The sequence below is a fragment of the Eschrichtius robustus genome, chromosome 19, assembly GCF_028021215.1.
Source record: "Eschrichtius robustus isolate mEscRob2 chromosome 19, mEscRob2.pri, whole genome shotgun sequence".
Lineage (NCBI taxonomy): Eukaryota > Metazoa > Chordata > Mammalia > Artiodactyla > Eschrichtiidae > Eschrichtius > Eschrichtius robustus.
In genome coordinates, this window is record NC_090842.1 from 571,458 (window position 1) to 593,192 (window position 21,735).

Here is a 21,735-nt window from a genome sequence, read left to right on the forward strand (position 1 = left end):
TAGCCTGTGCTTTTCAATGTCAGTGTCATGAACCCTTCCAGATTAAAGGGTAAAACGACATGGCAACTGAATGGCAAAATGTGAATACGGTTTGTTGTAGGTTTTATGGTCCCAAATCAATGTCAACTCCTGATGTTATGACCGCACTGCAGCCGTGTAAGGCAACGTCCTTGTTTGGGAGTAACACACGAGTTACTTAGAGGCAAAGGGGCAACTTAACTGCCAGATGGTTCACAAGAGTGTGGAGAAAGGATGAAGCAAATGGGGCAAGATGTTAACATTTATGGAATGCAGGAGATGGGCACCTGGGAGTGTTTCTGCAACACTTCTGTAAACCTAAATTTGTCAAAATTAAAAGGTTAAAAGAAAGTACTCTTTCATACCTGAAGGGGGTGGTTGGAGGCCACGTCCTCTGATGCCTACGTGCAGCCTTAGCTGTTTGAAGCTGGGGCTGCCAGCACCAGGCCCACGGACCCCCTCACACGCCTTTCCCCCACCCTCTGCCTGTGCCCCCATCGAGCTCTCAGGTCTCCTCGGCCATAGGGCTGCTGTCTACCAGCCTGTCTGGATGCAGCTGGATAAAGGCACCTTCTCAAGCACATTCCTGATGTTTTCTTTGAGATCCTGGTCAAAACCAGGGCTCATATCTCTAGAGAAATGTACATATACAGAGCTTTGAATGTAATTTGGGAGGGGGTGTAGGGTTCTCCTGAAGTCCAAGGGCCCTGTCAGTGGGTCCAGCTTGTGAAGACGCGAGAGGCTCCCAGGAGCTACACCTGGGACGTGCACTACTTACGGTGCGTTAACGAGACAGTCTTTCCACCGGGAGGGTTATGCAGAGAAGACGGAGCTTCTACTCACTGAGCATTCTCCGTGTGCCAGGCTGTGCCCGGTGCCTCCTGGCACCCAAACAGCCCCACCAGGGATGTGTTTTAGTGCCTCTTAGAGGGGTCAGCACACTGAGGCCTAGGCACGATGCCCAGATTACAGTCGACCCCGTTGGATGGGGAGGGCTGTGGGCTGTGACTAAACCTGTGTTTGATTCGTATGTCAAGCAAACCCTGCCCTGTCCCCAGTTCAGCACACACACCACGGTCTGGAGAACACAGATTTAGTGAGACAGGGGCTGCAGCCCATTACACAGCTCTCCTGGGAGGGCCTGCCCATGCTAACTGGTTCCTTGGTGGGTTCTTGCTACCATGAGGTGGACTCAGACCCACACATGATTCTGTTCAAAGAATTTGTCATCCAGAAGGGGGAGATGGGGCAGAGGTAATGGGGGTAGTTTAAAAAAAACAAAGCCAACTTTGCCCAACAAATGGCAGTCCACTAACGTTTCCTGTGGACACAGTCATTGTAGCTGGAATGATGTGCTGATTACACGGTGAATTCGGGGATAGCCAACATCCCTATGACAGAAATGCGACGCTGCGGTGAGACGTGTGCAGATCTGGGGTGTAGCAGGGCATTTAGCCTTTAACCCCCGCTCAACCCCGAGAAGAAAGGGGTCCCGATGGGGGCCAGCCTCCCACTGTGCTCAGCACAGACGGAGGGGGTCGCCTAAAGCCACCGGACAGGGCTTCCCTGGGGTGCAGAGGGGTGAGGAGGGGGTGGCGCTGTCTTTACCCACCGCCCGCGTCGGCCCAACAGCTAGGTAAGCTGGCCTTTCTGCTGGCCGAGCCTCTGCTCGGGCTTGCCAGTCAAAGGTGATGGACGCCCAGCTGGCTGTATCCCCTGCCCACCGCCCACCGCCTGTGCGTCAATAGTCGAGCACAGTTCAGGGCGGGGAGGAAGGCAGGAAGAACTGCGCAGCCGTGTCCTGAGACGTCCTCTTCCCATGGGCCTTCCCCTGGACGGCAGGGTCTCCCAAGGGTCCCCGCAAACGCAGCTCTCCCACTGGATAGCTGGGGGTCAGTCCTGCATCCCGGGCTCCCTCTGCTGGAGCAAAGATTTCTGGTGCCTGACCTCAGGCCCCCAAACGGAAGGCCCCCGGTCGGGGTCGCCGAGGCCTCTACAGGCAGGCACCGTGGTGGCAGGATGCAGCTCCTCGGCACACTGGGTCCCGGGCCTACTGTCACCAGCCCTCTCACCTAACCCTGACCTCCCCCGGGGGCACAGTCCCTGCTCCATACCCGGAAGCAGGGCAGCCTCTTTGGGCGGGACCCCCAGCCCCCCAGCTTGGAGCACCAGCGTAAGCTGGGCTGGGCCAAGGCAGGGGCGGCGGCCGGTCCCCCCAGAGGTGACAGCTAGATGGCCCCTTCCTTCCACGCTGTGTAGAAAAAGCCAGTAACCCTTGGACTGGCCCTCCAGAGGAGGACCCAGAGAGAGAACCCTGGGGGGAGGCAGGGGCAGGGCCCTTGGGAGATAGTTATGAACAGCCCCAGCCAGGGACAACCAGAGGTCCCCAGAGAGACAAGGGGCCGGGGGAGGGAGCCTCCACGTAGAACCCAAAGCATCCACCGCAGATAAATCCCAGGCCAAGGCTGAGTGTGTGCAGCTGGTCTCCTCAGTCTTGTCGGCCACTACCCGGAAGCCCTCCAGGATTTCCAGGGTGGCCCAGGCCCAGCAGCCTTGGTCCCAAGGGTGTGGGGGGCTCTTGGCCAAGGGGAGATGAGAAGAATCCCTCCCCCACTCCCCTCCCCTTACAGCTCTGCAGTTCGGGGAGGGGGTGCACATCTTGGCCCACGCAGCAGCCGGAAAACAGCCAGGCATGGCTGCCCCAAGTCCCAGTAAGCGCTAGGGGATGATGGTCCTTGTGGTGCCCCACGAGGCCAGTCATCCCCCAGCGCTTACCATCATCCCCGAGGTGCTGGGGAGAGGTCCAGGGGCTGTAGCCTAGGGTCTCCAGAGCACAAGAAACACCTTGACTTTGGCAACGACCGGCAGGGCGGGCCCCAGACAGGCCCACGAGGGGTTCCGTAGCTCTAGGCGTCCACGTCTGGACCAGGCTCCTGGAAGAGTGACTGCTTCCGCAAGGTGAGGCGGGCACACCTAGGGCACGTGGTGGAATTGTCGTAGTAGCAGTCCCTGGGGGCGGGGAGACAGGGTCAGCCCGGGAAGGGGCACAGCTCTCTGCATGTAGACTTCTACCACCGAGGCTTCACAAGCTCCTTAAGTCAGGTCCCAGTATCCCTCCAGACGGACGGGGAAACTGAAGCGGAGTTTCTCCCAAAGGGTCAGTGCAGAGGGCTGCACCCAGGCGTGCCTGCCAGGCCCGCTGTCCCGTCCCTCTGTGCGGGCCCCTCCTAACCGCTCCACACCTATTGCCTGTCACCCTCTGACGGGGAGGGTTCTGCTCAGAGCTCAGTGACCCCCGACCTGTCCCCACCACCATGCAGAGCCCCCACTCAGGGCTCTGTGGAGGTGCACACGGTCCCCACGGCAGTTTAAATGTTTGAAGGGGGCGTAGCAGTATTTGACAGGACAGACACCACGCAAACTGCTAGCTCGAGGGAGCTCACGGTTTTAACCACAGCTTCTGCTATAGTCACTGCAACCGCAATCCCAGCTCTGCAGACCTGTGAGGTCGGCGGTGGCTCTGAGGAACACCAAGTGCCAGGAAAAACCAGTGTGGACTGAAACAGGGGTGGCGGGGTCCCATCTGAGCCCAGTGTGAGAAGCTGTGTGGGCCCAGCAGGCGCACGCCTATTGGTAACTGTGCTTAACGAATTCAAATATCTTTCTTCCGATTTATGTGTATCACTCTTCCAAACACCCGCAAGTCTTTAGGACATAAATGCTTAAGTTGTTTGAACCTAAGTACTTAATAAACAAAAATGTTAGGTATTTCTTGTGGCCTAGGGAATGTTTGAAAAAAAATCACAAGAGCTAAGAAGTTTAGGAAGCTCTGGCCTCAGCTAAACCTCAGTCCCGGTGGAGGAGGGAAGCCAGCTGGATACGTGCGCACCCACGGGGTCTGGGCTGCGCACCCCTCCCCAGCCCACGGGGGCTTCTTCCCAGCGGAACTTCAGCTGAGTCTCACCATCAGGGTCTAAGTCCACATCTCAGGATCAAGGCAAAGGGATCTGAAACCAGGTGGCGAAGATCAAGCCCCAGTGTCTCCCTCCCTCCCTCTCCCCGTGTCTATCGGCGGGGGGCGGGGGGCGGCGTTGGGGTCGGGGGTCGGGGTCTCGAGCACCGACCTGTGGAAGACGGCGGAGCAGTCCGCGCACACTGACGTGTGGCTGTCGAAGGGGAAGAGCACGTCACCCTCTCTGCAGAGCTCACACACAAAGCCCTTGGCCTGGCACCGCTGGCGGCGAGGCGGGATGGTCAGTGCCCGCTCCCAGGGTGGGAGGCACGTCCGCCAGAGCCCCCCTCCCGCCCTCCCCACCTGGCCCGCGGGGGGGCCCACCTCGCAGTCCAGCTTGATGTGCTTGGCAAACAGCGTGTGGGTCTCCGCCAGCGAGCAGCCCAGGCGGCCCGTGTGTGCGTCCAGCAGGTCCTGCACGGAGTACATCTCGTCGTTCTCCACAAAGTGCTGCCGGTCCTGGAGCTGCGGGCCCAGCCACCGTGACCCCTGGTGGCGGGCCAGGGCCCTCGCACTGCCCACACCCCGGCTCGGCAGCAGCTGGGCCCCCTTCCCCACTTTATCTCGTCCACACACCTCGCCACCCCCCGACACGCGCTGCTTCCTGCTTTTCTTGTCTGCCCAACCCGAAGGGCACTGCTCTGCTCCCTGCCCCCCAGGACCCAGACACTGTCTGCCTGCAGCAGGCACCCAGTGAGTATTTGTAGAAGAAATAAACAGGTGAGCCTTGAAAAGTGTTTTGTGGTCAACCCTTCCTGGGCTGGCCGTGCCTGGTCCACTCCATGGAGACTCCCATGAAGGCTGCAGGATGAGACCCGCTCCTCTCAGCGCTTCCCACGTGGATGGAATCAGAGAACGTTTTTGTGGGTACAATGCCTGTTTGCTTACGGCAGACCTAGTGTTCCCGGGGACAGTGTGGAGACCTTCTGCTAACAGCACAACACACACAAGGTATCAAGTCATCCCCTCACGGCCCTGGTCTGCTTCCCACCCACCCTCCCCGACAGATCCCCTTCCCCCCACCCCCCGGGGCAGGTGGGCTGACCTGCAGGAGCAGGCGTGCTGCCATGGCCTCCCTGCAGGTGATGAAATACGGCTTCATGAGCAAGATATCCTGGCGCAGCTTCTGTGGACAAGAGGGGCAGGTGGGCATCCCTGGCGGGGGCAGGGGCTGCGCCTGGTGTGTCTGTGGGGGCGGGGCTGGCCCTGCTCTGGCTGTGTAGGAAGTTATGTCATCTTACCCTCTGGGTCAGTAGGGAATGGAGGTACCTTCCCGTCCCCCAGCACAGCCCCAGATCTGAGCGCTCCAGCCAAGCTCAAGTTCAAGCCACAGCGTCCCGGCCAGGCAGGATCCTGAGGTTCCTTGGTCCGCAGTCTCTCCCCCGAGCCCAGCTCCACACGTGCACACACACCTCGGGCGCATCTGAGCTTGCCTCCATCGATGGAGACTGACCAGTCAAACCCCTCCTCAGCCCGGGATCTCGGCAGCTCAGCCTGCTGTGCCTCAGCCCGCTCCCCTTCAAGCCCCACCCCTCTCAGCACCAGCCTGAGGCACCCTCACCTGCCCGTGCCCCACCCCGGCCTCCTGCTGAGTGGCAAAGAGAGTGGCCCCCAGACGCGTCCAGCACCTGAGCACACAGACGTGGTCAAGGGGAGAATACGCACTGGGACGCAAACTAGTGCAAGAAAGAGAAACAGTGCAGTGTATCTCCATAATGTACACCGATAGGTTGGGTTAGATAAACTACATCACTGAAAGGAACTGCACCTGCTTCTTATTTTCTAACGTGGCTACTAGAAAAATTCAAATTGCCTCTGATCCTTGCGTTGTATTTCATATTGTGGCTGGACAGTTGCTTTAGCGACTTTAACTTAAAGGACAGGGGCGGGGCCCAGCTAAGCAGGCGGCATCTCTTCGCTCCACCACACCCCGGGGGGAGCAGAGTCGCCCCACGCCCGCCCCCTCCCCAGCCTCACCCGGATCTCCACCAGCTCCTCCACGTAGTTGAACAGCAGAGGGTTGATCTCCCGCAGCCGGAGCACGGGCCTCGACACCATCAGCGCCAGGTAGCGCATGCTGCCGCGGGACACCTGCCGGGGGTGGGAAGGCGGCACCTCCGGCGCCCCGCCCCCAAGCCCCCACCCTGAGCCCCGCCTCTCCCCCAGGCCACGCCCCCTCCCCACCCAATCCCCAGCCGGCGAGGGCTGTACCCCAGGGCCGTGCCCCTCGCTCCACCTCGCTGCGCTCCCCGCCCACCTTGCGCGGCTCGAAGTCCCAGTTGTGCACCACCCGCGCTGGGATGACAGCCAGGTCGTTCCAGTGGCAGTGGCTGCAGTAGTACTGGCCGGTGTAGTCGCACTGCCGGGCCTCGCTGGGCACACCCCCTGTGGAGAGGGAGAGCGTTACAAAGTCTGGGAGACCTGCGAGGTCCCTCCCCCAGCTGCGCCCACGGCACACAGGACGAGAACCAGCGGGGCCAAGGGTTCCACCCTCCACACCCGACTCATCGTCTTCTAGGCCACCCTGCTTCCCTGTTTCTCACCAGTAAAATGGGACAATAGTAGGACTCCCGCCAGGCGACTGCCAGAGGCAGTAGATTTCTAGGAAGAAGGCCTGGTACACAGCCTGTGAGTTACTGTTGCGGGATTTCCCCATCGAGGGGGGTTTCCTGTGACAGTGCGGCCGCACGTGGGAGGCTGAGGGCAGCCCAGCCCTGCAGGGACTCCTAGGGGACCCACGTTGCAACCTCACCCTGCCCGGGTGCGAAGTGAAAAGGCACCCGTAGCAGCCCCTTGTCGCTTCCCCAGGAAAGGAGCAGGACTCGCTCCACCGGAGTCACGCTACCCTTAGCCATTGCACGCACCCAAGCTTCTCATACAGCTGTTGGCAGGGCTCCTGGCCCAGGCCGCTCCCCTCGGCCCTGTGCCCTGCTCTCCCCGCGGCACTCACGCAGAGAGATGGGTGCCCGGCACTCAGCACAGCGGTAGTCCTGGCTGTCCAGCCCTGCCTCGGGGCAGATGTTCAGCTCATACTCGGCCTGGTGGCTGACTTTGGACCGCACGCAGGGCTTGGAGATGAGGTTCAAACACTTGCTGTGACAGCGGTAATAACACCCTGGTTGGGGGCCCGACAACGTGCCTCTTAGAAGGGTGGGCACCCTGCGGCCCAGGCTGACCTTCAGCTGCTGGGACCCCCAGGGGCCTCTACTCCGATTCCCAGACCAACGCAAGAGCCTCTCCAGGCACCACTGCAGGTTCCCAAATGTCAGAGGTCCCTTCAGTCCCCACCCAAGTCTTGCCCTGAAGGTACATGCAGACCTTTCCCCCCCAACTCCATACTCAAAGGGCCAGGGACCTACCTGCCATTCCCATCTGGGTGCCTAAAGGGCTCAAACCCAAGCTGTCTAAGTGGGATCCAGCTCTTCCTGACCAGCCCCGCCCCGGTCTTCCCAGCTCAGGTTTCCACGCCTCCATCTTTCCACCTACTGAGACGTCATCCCAGTCCTTCCGCTAGGGCTGCACTTGGCCCCTTCTCATGCGAACGCCCCACCCTGGTCACAGGCCATCCCTTTCCCTCCTTCAGGCCACGCTCAGCTCAGCAGCCGGAGTTAAAACCTAAGTACGTCCTGCACTCACCTGTAGCCCCAGTGCGCTTACGCAAAAGGCTCTAGCCACCTCTGAGCCCACCTCTGCCACGCCCCCTCCCAGACACAGTGCTCCAGCCACACTGCTCTCTGCTCCTCCTCGAAGACAGTGGACACACACTGACCACAGGGCCTTTGCACAGACAGCTCCCCTGCAGAAATGTTCCTTCCTAGATACACTCCTGGTTTGCCCCCAACCTCCAAGATTTTTATTAAATGTCACATGATGCCTTTTCATTTCACCCTAACATAGCACCCATCCCCCTCCCCAACACAGGCCAGTCCCTTTCCTTATTCTTTTTCACTGTATGTCTAACATACCATTTCATTTACTTATTCGATTTTTCATCCACAACAGCACCTCCAATGGAATTCTCTGCAGTGATGGAAACGTCCTGTCTGCACTGTCCAACGGGTGACCACCAGCCTCATGTGGCTATTGCGTACTTGGAATGTGCAAGGTACAACTGAGGAACTAGCTATTTACTTTAATTAATTGAAATTTGCATAGCCACGCGTGGTAGTGGATGTGAGCCTGGTGAAGGCAGGTATCTGGGTCTTTCATCCCTTGCTGTACCTCCCATCCCCCCCACCCCCACACCCCCACGCCGCAGGGTTCAGTAAATACCGAAAACACAGCAGAGAATTTCCCCCTCCCCTGGGGCCTGGAGTGCCAGGCCAGAAGGAGCAGTCTGGTCTTGCCCCACCTGTGCAGGTGTACCAGGTCTGAATGAGCCCCCAGATGACGGTGTGACACTTGTCACAGGTTTGCTTCACACTCTTGCTCTTCTCCTTGTAGAAGCGGTGCTCAAGAAGGACTCGGATGTTGGGCTCATCCTCATTGGGGTCCTGGGGAGGGGGCCAGGGAGGGGTCACAGGTGAGCCAGGCGGCAGCTCTTTTCCCGTCACATGAGCCCCTTGACGACGTCTCCCAGGTACCACGTGTAGCAGAGGTTGTGAAATTTACCCCAGTGCCGCAGCCCTTCCCTTACAATAGAACACAGTGATTGGTCAGGCCGGGACCACCCAGATTACAGACTACCTTGGTACCTAGGTGCTGCCCCCGGGGCACGTGAGCAGGAGTGAAAGGGCCTTCGCTGCCCTTCCCGCATTGCTTTTGCCGGTTGGGTGCAGACCCAGAGGCAGTGGGGGGCTGTCGTGGACTTGCCAGGGAGTGGCAGAGCACCAGAAAAGGAGGACCTGGGGTCTCCAACACCAAGAGCTGCCAGATGGGCCCTGGGCCACCTACAACATTTCCACACGAGTAAAACTACACAACCAATTCCTTTCAGCCACTGTTATTTTGGGGTGTCTTAGCTCGTGCCATAGCCTTACCTATATTCTAATGAACATTCCACTGTCTATATTCCCAGGGACTCAGGAACCAGCGCAGGGATGCGGAGGGGCCCCAGCCAAACAGGGCACAGACTCAAGGGCTACATGATGGACCCCTGTGGTGTTTGGCTTCCAGGATCCACGAGCCCTTCTGTTGTCACCTTCGGCAAAGCACCCCCTGCTCTGGGTCATGTGGTTCAAGGTGGGATTAACTCACCCACTTGCCCCAGTGGGTGGACACATGACCCAGGAGACTGCGATCACATCACACTAGCAGAGAAACAGGCTGCGCCTGGGGTGAGGGCCCATCTCTCCCTCCCGCCTTCCTGGGTAGCTTCAGCCAGTCAGGTGCGGAGGGTGGAACCTCAGCCCCTCGGCCCCAGAGGCGGCCCGGCCTCCGGACGTGTGCGCCCCAGCCCAGCTCCAGCTGCCTGGCGGGGGGCGGCCGGCACCCACCTTCAGCTCCTGGAGCTTCAGCCGGAGGTGGATGAGCCTCACCACGGCGTCCTTCTGCTTCTCCGAGTGCTCCGGCAGCTCCAGGATCACCTGCTTGCACTCCTGGATGGCCTGCCGCAGCTGCTGGATGTCAGAGGCCAGGAACAGGCCCTGCTCGGGCGGAGGTGGGAGGTGGCGGGTTTGGGGACAATGACAGATGCCCCCCGCGTGCTCTCCTTTTTGGCCAGGCCCAGCCTCATAGGCAGTTGTGCCCAGAGAAGACCTCCCTGGCCCTGCTCGCCCAGGTGGCCCAGGTGGCCGAGGACTTGCTCAAGACCCGGGAAGCCGGGCAGCAGAGGCAGGAGCCACCCCACACCACCTGCCCCCTCTCTGGACCTGTCCACCCATGGGCCTCTGGAGGCCTAATTCAGGATGTTTTTCAAAACACAACTTCCCTCTTTTAGAAATCCAATTGCTTTTCTGGCTATGCTATTTCGCTTACTTCTACAGAACTTCCTCTTGGATGAAAGCAGGGAAATGACACTCGTCTGTCAACAAGGAGAGGAAGTGGCCTCTGGTTCGGTCACCAAGCTCAGAGACACCCCGGGCACCCGCCCGCCCCTGGCCCCAGCACCTCACAGGTGGACCGGGGGCGGGGCCCAGCAAAGCCCCTAGACTCAGGGGCAGGGAGACGGGCCAGGTCTCAGAGCTGGGGCTGACCTTGCCCCAGGAAAGGAGTGTCACTGCCCTCAGAAGCCATGCTCCTCCCCCCAGTACACTGAGCCTCCAGGCAAAGAGGAGGTGCCACCTCTCTGGGAAACCAGTGTGTGGCCCATAGGAGGGGCTCAGAAATGTTATAATAAAGACGCAAAACACATAAATGAAATAGGTATCTGTACCAGCAAAGCATAAAGCTTAAAGGCCACATGAACAACAAAAATGAATAGCAGAAGAGAACTGGGGTCTCCAGGTGAATTTTTAAAAAATCATATTTGAATGTTACTATAACGTTTCTCTCAAAAGTTGGAGATAGTTTGCATAAAACGGGAAGACTTTCAAACTTTAAAAAAAAATTATTAGAGCCCTTTTATTAAAAAACAAACAAACAAACAAAACAAGAAACAGCAAGGTTTCCACGGAACAAAATATAGCACAGACAAGAGTGGCCCTGCCTAGCTGAGCGGGCAGCGGGTGTGGGCAGGGGTCTTCCCCTCTCCCGCCCTCTCCCTCACCCTACAGCGTGACTATAGGATTCCCTGGGACCCCAGATGGAATTAACTCTCACATCTGCTTCACAGGATCCGGGTGCGGAGGGGAGGGAACAGCGCTCAGGAGAACAGTGGCCCAGGCTCCCAATCCCAGGTCCAGCCCGTCCCCACAGGCCCGCAAACACGTTTTGGGGGTGGGAGCCAGGTGTCACATGGGCCTCAGATTCCAGGCCCAGGAACCCCTGCTGAGATGGACATGGCCGTCTCCTCGTGCTTTGGGGGCTCACCTTGTCCCCCTCCCCGCCCGCAGACCCTGAACCTTACCACAGGGCGGGCGAAGTGGTCCTCAGACAGGCCTAGATCCATCACGCGCTCAGGACAGCGGAACTCTGGCTCTCCCGGGGGCAGCTCGGGCAGGGCCTCTGGGGAGGGCGGCAGAGAGACGAGTCAGCCTGCCACCCCCAGGAGGAGGCCGTGGAGCCCACGGGAGGCGAGGGAAGCAGGGCCCTGCCCTGGCATCGGCCCTGTTTGCATTTGCGAAGGCACCCGTATCCTTGTGCAGACAGGAGAGTGCCGTGCAAAAACAGTAAATATTACGGAAACATGCCGATTTCTAAGGCCCATGCCTCGTGTGTACATCTACGGGCTCGAGAAAGGCCGCTGGAGCGCTACACACCAGAACACGTGAAACCCCGTGTGGACACCGGCCACCTCTGCACACACGCCCCCGGGGCCCCCGGCACCCCGTTGGCTCCATCCGCAGTCTCGGGGCTCACATCCTGCTGACCTCTCACCCTCCAGATCTTGGCGCTGAGTTCACGCCCCACGCGTTCTCCAAGTGAGCACCCGGTGTGTGCTGGGCCCTGGGACACAGCAGTGACGAGACGGGCACACATCCCTGCCCGGGGGAGGGTTCATTCCCCAGGGGATGCAGCAGGGGAAAGCGGGCTGTGCTGCAGAGAAGAGGGGGGCCCCCGCGTGTCCACGGGAGGAACCCTGTAGAGGGGGCGCCGGTGTGACGGGGTCAGACCACCCGCACAGCAGCCCCCAGCACCCACCTTCAGAAGCGACCTCCAGGGCCTCCTTGCCAGCCCCCTGCTCATGCTGCCAGGGCCCGAGCTGCTTGTTGAAAGGATTGAGGTGGACCTGCCGGAACCGGGCGAGCTTCTCGTCATGTTCCATAGCACCCCACCTGCGGGCGGGCGGGCCGGGCGGGGCAGAGGTGGGTGTCCAGCTCCCGGGCTCGCCGCGGTCCCCTCGCCTTTCTGAGTGCCTGGGGCTTCGGAGGGGAGGCCTGGCCCCTCTCCCTTCCCCAGGAGGGTCCGGGCCGAACACCCCCACACCACGGCCTCCCCCTTCAGACCCTCCCCAAACCAGCTCAGCCCCCTCACCCCGGCGCCCACTGCTGGAGCCCCCGCAGAAACAGCAGCGATGTCCAAGCCGCTGATGGGGCAGGAGGGCCAGGGGGGCGCGCCCAGTCACACCTCCAGCACGGGCCCCGTGGATCCCACCTGCCTCGCCTGCCCTGGGAGGGCCGTGCCCTCCCTGTCCACCGAGGGGCCAAGGCTGTGCTGCTCCCAGGATCACACCTGCCGGGACTCAGTGCCTCCCTCTGGCCCTGGACCCGAGGATCACACCTGCCGGGACTCAGTGCCTCCCTCTGGCCCTGGACCCGAGGATCACACCTGCCGGGACTCAGTGCCTCCCTCTGGCCCTGGACCCGAGGATCACACCTGCCGGGACCCAGTTCTTCCCTTCTGGCCCTGGACCCAAGGATCACACCTGCCGGGACTCAGTGCCTCCCTCTGGCCCTGGACCCAAGGTGCTCCTTTCCAGTCAGAGCATCCAGAACCCGCCCTCCCCGCCGCCCCCGCCCCCCCCCACCCAGCAGAAGGGTCAGTGCTGACACCAGGGCTCAGGCCTGCTCTGCCACCTGCAGTGTGGCCTTGGGCAGGGCCCACCTCCCCGTGCCCCATGGGGAGGGTCCACGAACGCTGTGTAGTCACCGTGTGGGCCAGGCTGGCGCTGCACCGATGCCCCACGTGGCCAGAGCCCATGCCCAGCCCCACACCTCGGGATCCAAGGAAACAGGCAGGAAGTGTCTGGTTCACAGCCTGGCACTGCTTTCCCCTGCCCAGAGCTCAGCAAACCGCGAACACACGGGGCTGATGCTCCTGAGACAGAAGAAGGGACTTTGCTGGGGTTTGCCTCCCAGGTCCCCCCACTTAACTAGCGGGTCCACATCCCTTAGCCTCTCTCTGCTTCAGGGCCAAATGAGCTCACAGAAGTTGGACAGATGTTTGTTAAAGCTTTGTAGTAAGGGCATGGTTGTTGATTATGCTTTCCTTATACCTGGTTACCGTCTGAAATAATTTGTTATTATACAAGGCAATCCTCTGACTCCTATCTGCCCTCCAGCCCATGAAAGGAGAACTGAGCCAGAGTGGATGGCCCAGGGCCACCCCACCCCACCCAGTGCTGCCCTGCACCTGGGCAGGGACTCTCACACACCCCCTGGGACCTCGCCTGCCTCTCTGGTCTCTGTAGTGGGATGTGGGTTGGAAGTTCCAGCCTGGTAGAACCTGGCACCCATTGACTAGCTGCCCCTAGGTCAAAACAGGGCAGGACACAGATGCCACGGGCCCAAGTCACGGTCTCCCTTATGACCTGATGTCTCTGGGCAGCTCACACAGGGTGGTCAGGCCCTGATGCCCAGCACCGCCCCAGATGGCAAGGGCCACAGTGCCCTAGGAAGCCCCCAGAGCGCAGGGGAGATCCAGTTGTCACTAACAAGTGAGATCCATATTCACTAAGCCCTTCTTCCGGAGTGGTGAGGAAGCCCTGAGCTGCTCACCCCCAGGCTTCATTCAGGTGAGACAGAAATAAACTTCTGTTTAAACTACTGTTACTGGGAGGAGGAGTTCTGTCTCTTGCAGCCAAAACAGATCCTGACTGATCACCCTAACAGCCTTGTGGTCAGCAGACAAACTGGCCCTATTCAAATCCCAGCTCTGTCAGCTCCAGCTGTGCGACCTTGGGCAAATGCCTAAAGCTTTCTGTGCTTTTGAGTTCTCATGTTCCAAGTGGGGATAATAATAGTACCCACTGTGTAGGGTTAAAGATTAAATTAGTCAATACAAAGTTCTGACTACCTTGGCCAGAAATAAACACCAGCTGCAACTTATCATTATCACTGTTACTATTAAGAATAAGCCAGGCCCGATTTAATGCTGCCTCTCCCAGTGATGAGCATTTTCTTGCCCATAAATAAGGGAGCATGCCTGCCTCCTGGGGCGGGGTGGGGGCGGTGAGGATTAAGCACTTGTGCGTGGCAGTAAAGCCTGTAACCCACAGTCGCTGCAGAGCAAACTGTCCCTGACATCACTTGATGATCAGCCCTACCCCAAGAGACTGGGAGGGTCAGGAGCCACCCCCAGGGGTCTCTCCCCAGAAACCTCCCAGCGTTTTAAAAGATGGCCAGAGGCACTATGGTGAACAGTATGGAGGTTCCTCAGAAAACTAGAAATAGAGTTGCCATATGATCCTGCAATCCCACTCCTGGGCATATATCTGGAGGAAACCATAATTCAAAAAGACACATGCACCCCTATGTTCACAGCAGCACTATGCACAGTAGCCAACACATGGAAACAACCTAAATATCCACTGACAGACGAATGGATAAAGAAGATGTGGTACATATATATAATGGAATATTACTCAGCCATAAAAAGGAATGAAATTGGGTCATTTGTAGAGATGTGGATGGACCTAGAGTCTGTCATACAGAGGGAAGTAAGCCAGAAAGAGAAAAACAAATATCGTATATTAATGCATATATGTGGAATCTAGAAAAATGGTACAGATGAACCTATCTGTAGGGCAGGAATAGAGATGCAGACATACAGAATGGATGTGTGGACATGGGGAGGGGAAGGGAATGGTAGGATGAATTGGGAGATTAGGTTTGACATACATACACTGCCATGTGTAGAATAGCTAGCCAGTGGGAACCTGCTGTATAGCACAGGGAGCTCAGCTCGGTGCTCTGTGACGACCTAGATGGGTGGGATGCGGGGGGAGGTGGAAGGGAGGTCCGAGAGCGAGGGGATATAGGTATACATATAGCTGATTCACGTCATTGTACAGGAGAAACTAGCACAACATTGTAAAGCAATTTTACTCCAATAAAAAAAAAAAAAAAAGAGTCTGAAAGTGGAGACTCCCTCCCTCAGGAGGTATTTCCTGTAATCCCTTCACCTCACCTCTCTGGTTTCTGGCATCCCACCCAACCCCACCTTTTCTCTCTTTACCTGTGCAGCCTGGATGCTGGGGCTCAACCAGTATAGAACCCTGGCCTGTCTCCAGGGAATTGCAAAAGTATTTTTTTTTCACCCATCTATTGGACCACAGGGTGATATTTTACTTTTTTAGACTCAAACGGAATTTGTCCGGTGAGGCCTGAGCATGGGAAACACACAGCACTTAACAAGAGGATGTGATGACATGGGTGTGTGTTGCAAACACTGCTGTGTCTTTAGTAATGTACTTTAATTTCCTACTTTGTCCTTTATTTCTTAAAGAGTGTATGTGAGAAATGAAATCAGTAAGAACTGGAAATAAATCACTTTTAAATCCCAAAAAAAAAAAAAAGAATGAAATAATGCCATTTGTAGCAACATGGATGGACCTAGAGATTATCATACTCAGTGAAATAAGTCAGAAAGAGAAAGACAAATACCATATGATATCGCTTATATGTGGAATCTAAAATGTGACACAAATGAACTTATCTACGAAACAGAAACAGACTCACAGACATAGAGAACAGACTTGTGGTTGCCAAGGGGGAGGGGGTGGGGGGTTGGATCCAGCGTTTGGGGTCAGCAGATGCAAACTATTATATATAGGATGGATAAACAACAAGGTCCTACTGTATAGCACAGGGAACTATATTCCACATCCTGTAATAAACCATAATCGGCAAGAATATGAAGAATATATCTATCTATATCTACGTATTTAACTGAATCACTTTGCTGTACACCAGAAACTAACAGAACGTTGTAAATCAACTATACTTCAATTTAAATAAATAAATAAATAAAAAGCACAGGTTCTCAGGCCCTACCTAGAAAAATAAATAAATAAAATAAAATATGCCCGGAGGAGCTCAAAGGCAGGAACACCTCCACTCTTCCCAGCAGCCCTCCTTGGGCTACAGGCTCTCCTGGAAAAAGCATCTCTCATTAACCCCTTTATGGGCAGTGCCAGTCTCAGGCCTGGCAGAGAGGCTGCAGGTGAGTGAATGAGTGGGGTCACCTGACTTCTCTCAGCCCCAGTTTCTCTCCGGCCAAGTTGGAGAATCGTATTTGGGGGTGTGGGAGGGGAGCTGCCGAGGGCAGACAGATGATGTCCCAACACAGGGGCCTGGCAGATGTAGTGCGCGGCAGCTGACTTTGAGGAAAGCGACAGCAACCCTCACCACCCCACCAGGTTCACCCCCCAGAGAGCTCTGCACGCGGAATTCAGGCTTGGCCTCAGAGAGGAGCACGCAGGAAGGTGGGCACTGAGAGGCACGCAGGAAACCCGCTACTCCACTGTCTACCCTCCTCCAGAGACCTCCTCTCACGGGGGCTGCGGACTCCACGGCTTTGCAATCAAAGGAAAGCTCAGAACAAAGCCCAAGACCTCTCAGGGCCCCGAGGAACAGGGGCTGAAGCTCAGATGTGCCCCAGCCAGCCTCTCCTGTTCTCCGGGAGGCACGGCCACCAAGAGGTCCTGCTATCACCCCGGCTGCCACCAGAGGCCCCTGGACTTCTCCCCGGAGGGGGCAGGGCCGAAGGTGCATCTTAACTGCTCACACCGGGAAGGAGGCCCGCCAGGACCGCGCAGGGGCATTTACTGTCCCTTGAAGGCCTGTTTGCGGCTGAAGCTTAGCAGCAGCCGCCCCCGCGTCCGGGAGACGCCGCCCCCAAACGGGCCTCCGCCACCTTCACCCACAACAACAACATACACTCTGGGGACCCTCGCCAACTGGCTCCGCACAGGGGCAGGTCTCTTCCACCACGCCCGCCCGTTTCATAGATGAGGAAACTGAGGCTCCGAGTGGTGCAGCCCCAGCGCAGGGCGGCACAGCCACGGCGACCCCTCGGGCCTCACGGATCCTGCAGACAGCGAGTGTCGGCAGCTGGAAGCAGTGACAGTGTCATCTGCCGGGGGGGGGGGGGGGGGGGCGGCCTTCCCCGCTGAACCCTGCTCGAGTGGGTGGGGGCGGCTGAGTCTCCAAACCCCTCTGCGCCCTGGTGAGGACCCGCGGGTCTGAATCCTGCTCTGCGCCCGGGCCGGGGCCTCGGGCGGGTCCCTGGCGCCCTGCGCCCCGGGGTCCGCGTCGGGAGAGGGGGCTCTGCGAGCTCCGGGGCGCGGCGGCCCGAGCGTCCCCGTCTCCTCCACCCAGACCCCCACCCGCGCCCGCTCCGCCGCTCACCTGACCGCCGCAGCCCTCGCTACATTGTGTGCGCCCCGCCAGCCTCGTTACATCGTATCCACCGCCGCCCTCGATACACTGTATCCGCCCCGCCCGCTGCTGCCTCCTGCGGCCCGGAGGCTCACAGCACAGGCGGCGTCTGCGCGTCCCGCCCCCGGCCCGGAGGCCTCCACCTCTCGCTCCAGGAAATGGGTGACACTTCATCCCAGCTCTTCACGCTGGCGTGAAATAAAATTCATGTTTTATGGCAAGACAAGAAAATTTTAAACGTAAAAATTTTCTCTGCCCTTTGGCCTCCTCTCTCCCCGCTGTGCAGCTGTATCTGCATTTATGCATCGATCAAACCTCCCCATCGGCAGAAATGCCTGCTCAACCACAAAGAGCGACATTCTCCTGGCATCCAGGACAGCTGCTTAGAAGATAGGGTTCCGGGATTTCCGTGGTAGACCAGTGGGTAAGACTCTGCGCTCCCAGTGCAAGGGGCTCCCGTTCCATCCCTGGTCAGGGAACTAGATCCCACATGTCTCAACTAAGAGTCCGCATGCCACAGCAAAGACCCGGCACAGCCAAAATAAATAAATAAATAAATATTTTAAAATCTATTTTTAGAAAAAGATAAGGTTCCTTCCTGATCTTGTAAGGGGCCAGGATGAGCTTAGATCTAGATTGTTTAAACTGTCAATAATATGTCATTTGATGTCCAGCCCTCTGTCTTAAAAAACCTGTATAACTGTGACTTGACTTCTAATGGCAGAACAGTCCTTGGAGCTTTACTGAGATGGTTTTCCTGGGTTGTAATCCTCAAATTTGGCTCGAATAAAATTTTCCATTTCTTCCTTAGATCGACTGATTGATTTTCCATCGACAATGGTATAGGCAGGGGACAGCATTGCCTAGATTTTCCATAATCACAAAAGTCCTGGTTTAAGTCGAAACCAAACACTCTTTTAAACGTTGGTATTTAATTCTCTTTTTTTTTTTTTTAATTTATTTATTTTTGGCTGCGTTGGGTCTTCGTTGCTGTGCGCGGTCTTTTCTCTAGTTGTGGTGAGCGGGGGCTACTCTTCGTTGCGGTGCGCGGGCTTCTCATTGTGGTGGCTTCTCTTGTTGTGGAGCACGGGCTCTAGGCGTGCGGCCTCCAGTAGTTGTGGCACGTGGGCTCAGTAGTTGTGGCTCGCGGGCTCTAGAGCGCAGGCTCAGTAGTTGTGGCACATGGGCTTAGTTGCTCCGCGGCATGTGGGATCCTCCCGGACCAGGGCTCGAATCCGTGTCCCCTGCATTGGCAGGTGGATTCTTAACCACTGCGCCACCAGGGAAGTCCCCTAATTTTCTTTGAAACCCCAGTGGTTGAGGGAGAAAAAAGGAAGAGGGAATCACTGTGCAAGCAGCAGATGGTCGTGCTTCCTTCCACCCATGTTCACAACTGTTGAGGGAGGGAAGCACTGCAATTCTACCCCATTTCACAGAGGATGAAACTGAGGCACAGTGAGACTAGGGGCTGCTCAGTGGAGATGGGGGCGAGTGTTGGAGACGTCTGTGTCTGTGGGAACCAGTATAATTACTGCTCTCCAGGGGACCCTGCTGGGTTTCTCTCCATAACTCGTGTCACTGTCTGATGTCCTGTCTTGTACATTTTCACTTGATTTTTGTCTGTCCCCACCCCCCTCCCCGCACCAGACACTAAATAAAGGCTGTAGGCAAGGGTTTTGTTTGCTTTCTTCACTCTCTGGGGCCTAGAACAGTACCTAGACACGTAGGTGCTTACTTACAGGGACTGAGGAAGGGCCAGTCCTGAGTGAGACTGGCCCTCAGAGGAAGAATGTTCCACCTGGCAAGGGGCCCACTCCCCCTGTGACAGAGCGGGGAGAAAACAGACACGGCCCCAGACCTCAAGGAGCCAGACAGACAATAAGCAAAGGTGCAAATCAGTAAGAGATGTGAAGCACAGTAAGAAAATAAACAGGATGACAAGGTGGCAAACAAGGTCTGGGAGGAGGATATCATGCTCCAGACCAAGAGGGTAAGAAGGAGAGAACCGCAGGACAGCTGGGACAGAGCGCTCAGGAGCTGCACCTGCGAAGGCCCCCAGGCGCCAGAAGAGGCTGTGTGCCAGGGGAACAGAGAGCAGGCTCCTGCGGCCGGAGTCTGGTGAACGGCGAAGGGCGAGGAGGGGAACGGGAGAGGCGAGGGGCTGCGGGTCCCTGTAAACACACTGCCTTTGATTTGCGGTGAGATGACAGCTGTTGGAAGTTTCTTTTTTCTTAACAGCTTTATGGAGGTGTGATTGACATACGGCAAGCTTCATGTTTAAGTGCACCATCTGGTCAGTTTTGACAGTTGCATGCACCTGAGAAACTATGACGATCATTAAGATGGTAAGCCTGTCCATCCTCCTCCTCAAAGGCTTCCTCCTGCCCCCTTGCCATCCCCCCTCCCTGTCCCCACCTCTATCCCCAGGCAGCCACTGATCTGGGACATGCTGGCTCGATTCCAGCGTTAGCACAACCATGTTCATCTTTGTTCTCTAGTTTTCCTCTGACAATCATGCCGTTGTATTCCCCAGGGCTGCTGGAAGGAATGTTAGGTGTATGACAGGCGCTGGAAAGTGGAGGAGAATCCCGGGGAGACTCTCAGCTGACCTTATAAACGGTTCCTGCTGGATGAGAATACAGTCCTCCTCTAAAACCCTCAGAGAAGAAGACAGAAAAACATACGGAAGCATCCACACCAATGTCCCACGTCTACTAATACTTGAACTCTGTAGTTACCAAGGAAATGGGACCCTAGTCAGCTTCGAAGTCCTGGTCTGAGGTGGATGTCGTCACACCCAGCCCACGGTGACTTGATTCCCTTCAGTTTTGCTTGGCTCCATCCTTCCTCCAAACCCCTGGTGCCCTGGCCCATCCTCTCTTGGGGAGGACCGCACACGCCACACCCCACCCTTGTGCTGGCAGCAGCCCCTGCATCTGGTGGCCTTGACATGCTGAGCTTTATTGCACTCGTATGTGTACCCACTCATTTATTATTATCTAAGCAAGTCGTTTTCAAAGAATTTTAAGAGCCTACGTCTTTTCTTTCAATTGGATCTATATGGAATTCCAACTCCTAAAATATGAGCGGACGTGTTCTTTGCAGCTGGGGAAGGTGCCCTAGAGAGGGGAAGTGCCCTGCCACGTGGAGAGGGGCAGAGATGACGGTCATCTCCATTCCACACTCACTGCCCCCCTTCTCAAGCTGTCGTTGTCCCCCAGGGGTGGTGGGAACCATGATGATCGGCTCCAGCATCCTCCGTTCAAGTTGTGTCCCTGCTGCTGGAGGCCGGGGTCTTGGGCAGCTTTGCCTGTCTCCAGGCCTTGGCCTCTTCCTCTGAAGCATCTGCCTCACAAGTTTGCCGGGACGTGTGACCTAGTGGATGAAGAGCTCAGGGCTGCCTGCCCCCAGAACAGGCCCAGCTGTGGGGCTGCGGGGACCCCAGTCTCAGATTACCAGATTTTGTAACTGAGGAATAATTGCTTAGTATAAACATGTCCCCAAGTGGAATGTTATTTGTTCTTCGTCTGAAATTCCAATGTCACTGGGCATCCTGTATTTGCTTTGGCAGCCCTGTCCCTGGGGGTGAGGCCATCTCCTGGCGCCTGAGCAGCCCGCATGCCAGGCTGAGGGCGCAGGGCCAGGGCCGGGAGTGTGCCCAGGTCTGGATGCCCCTGGCCCATCACCCAGGCTGAAAGGGACAGACGGACCTGAAGGCAAAGCAGCCAATGAGGTAGGTGGCCCCAAAGGCCATCCAATAGTGGTGTCAATACTGGATGGCACTGGGCCAATCAGAGCCCTTCTGGGAAGTTCAGGTGAGACTCAGTAGCCCCTGAGCGGGCTGCCCCTGCCCGCTCCTGTCCAAGCATCCCTGCAAATAATCTCGCCTCACCACTAATAACAGGCATGTGAGAGCTGACACTTAGGGCTTTTGTTACGGGCCACGTGCTGTTCCAGACACTTTCCACGTGTGCTCCTGTTTCCAGGCGCACAGCGAACCACGCTGAAATGCAGTGACGTAAAGCACAGCCATTCAGCTCGCTCAGGGACGCTGCGGGTCAGGAATGCACGCAGAGCCCAGGGCTGGCTTGTCTCTGCTCCACAACGTCTGCGATGTAGGGTAAGGAGTGAGGCTAGGACTGAGGAAAACAGGAGAGAACTAAATGGCCCCTCATAAGAAAGGGAGCCGGAGGCTCAAGGGACGGGGGCAAGGAACCCAGCAGGAGAGGAGGGAGGTGCCAAGCACCCCCCGCAGGAGAGGAACCCCGGGGAGCAACAGAGGCGTCCTAGGCCATTGTGAGCGCTAGAGCGGGGTTGCTCTCTAGGCGGAGAAGGCAGGGTGGCCCAAGGAGGCCAGCTTCATCTCAGTGACCCGAGCCAGGACGAAGTTCTCACAGGTGCAGGTGCTCAGGAGGGAAGTGGATCTGTGGCCACTTTAAGCAGAGTGGAGAGGTACAGAGCCTGGGCCGGACCCCCAGCCGTGCCACCTGCCAACGGGCAGACACTCACTTCTCTGAGCCTCGTTTCCTGCCTGGAAACCTGGTGGCCTCACTGTAAAGGTTAAAG

At 57.3% G+C, this 21,735-nt stretch overlaps 1 protein-coding gene across 5 annotated transcripts; it reads right to left on the reverse strand.

The window, feature by feature from the left end:
* Positions 1 to 1,097: 1,097 nt before the first annotated feature.
* On the reverse strand, positions 1,098 to 17,224 carry DEF8 (differentially expressed in FDCP 8 homolog). 5 transcript variants are annotated; one of them, XM_068528364.1, is made up of 12 exons: positions 17,140 to 17,224; positions 11,711 to 11,844; positions 10,977 to 11,074; positions 9,466 to 9,615; positions 8,382 to 8,523; positions 6,981 to 7,145; positions 6,288 to 6,415; positions 6,008 to 6,121; positions 5,076 to 5,153; positions 4,355 to 4,495; positions 4,143 to 4,252; positions 1,098 to 3,027 (listed from the first exon to the last, which is right to left on the reverse strand). In XM_068528364.1, exons 2-12 carry the CDS (start codon positions 11,832 to 11,834, stop codon positions 2,925 to 2,927), a joined length of 1,353 nt encoding a protein of 450 aa, XP_068384465.1. In that variant the 5' UTR covers positions 11,835 to 11,844; positions 17,140 to 17,224; the 3' UTR covers positions 1,098 to 2,924. The 5 variants fall into 5 exon arrangements, with proteins under 5 accessions (XP_068384465.1, XP_068384466.1, XP_068384467.1 ...); XM_068528365.1 differs by having other exon boundaries at positions 4,355 to 4,444; positions 5,076 to 5,156; XM_068528366.1 differs by having other exon boundaries at positions 4,143 to 4,184; positions 5,076 to 5,156.
* Positions 17,225 to 21,735: the final 4,511 nt, after the last annotated feature.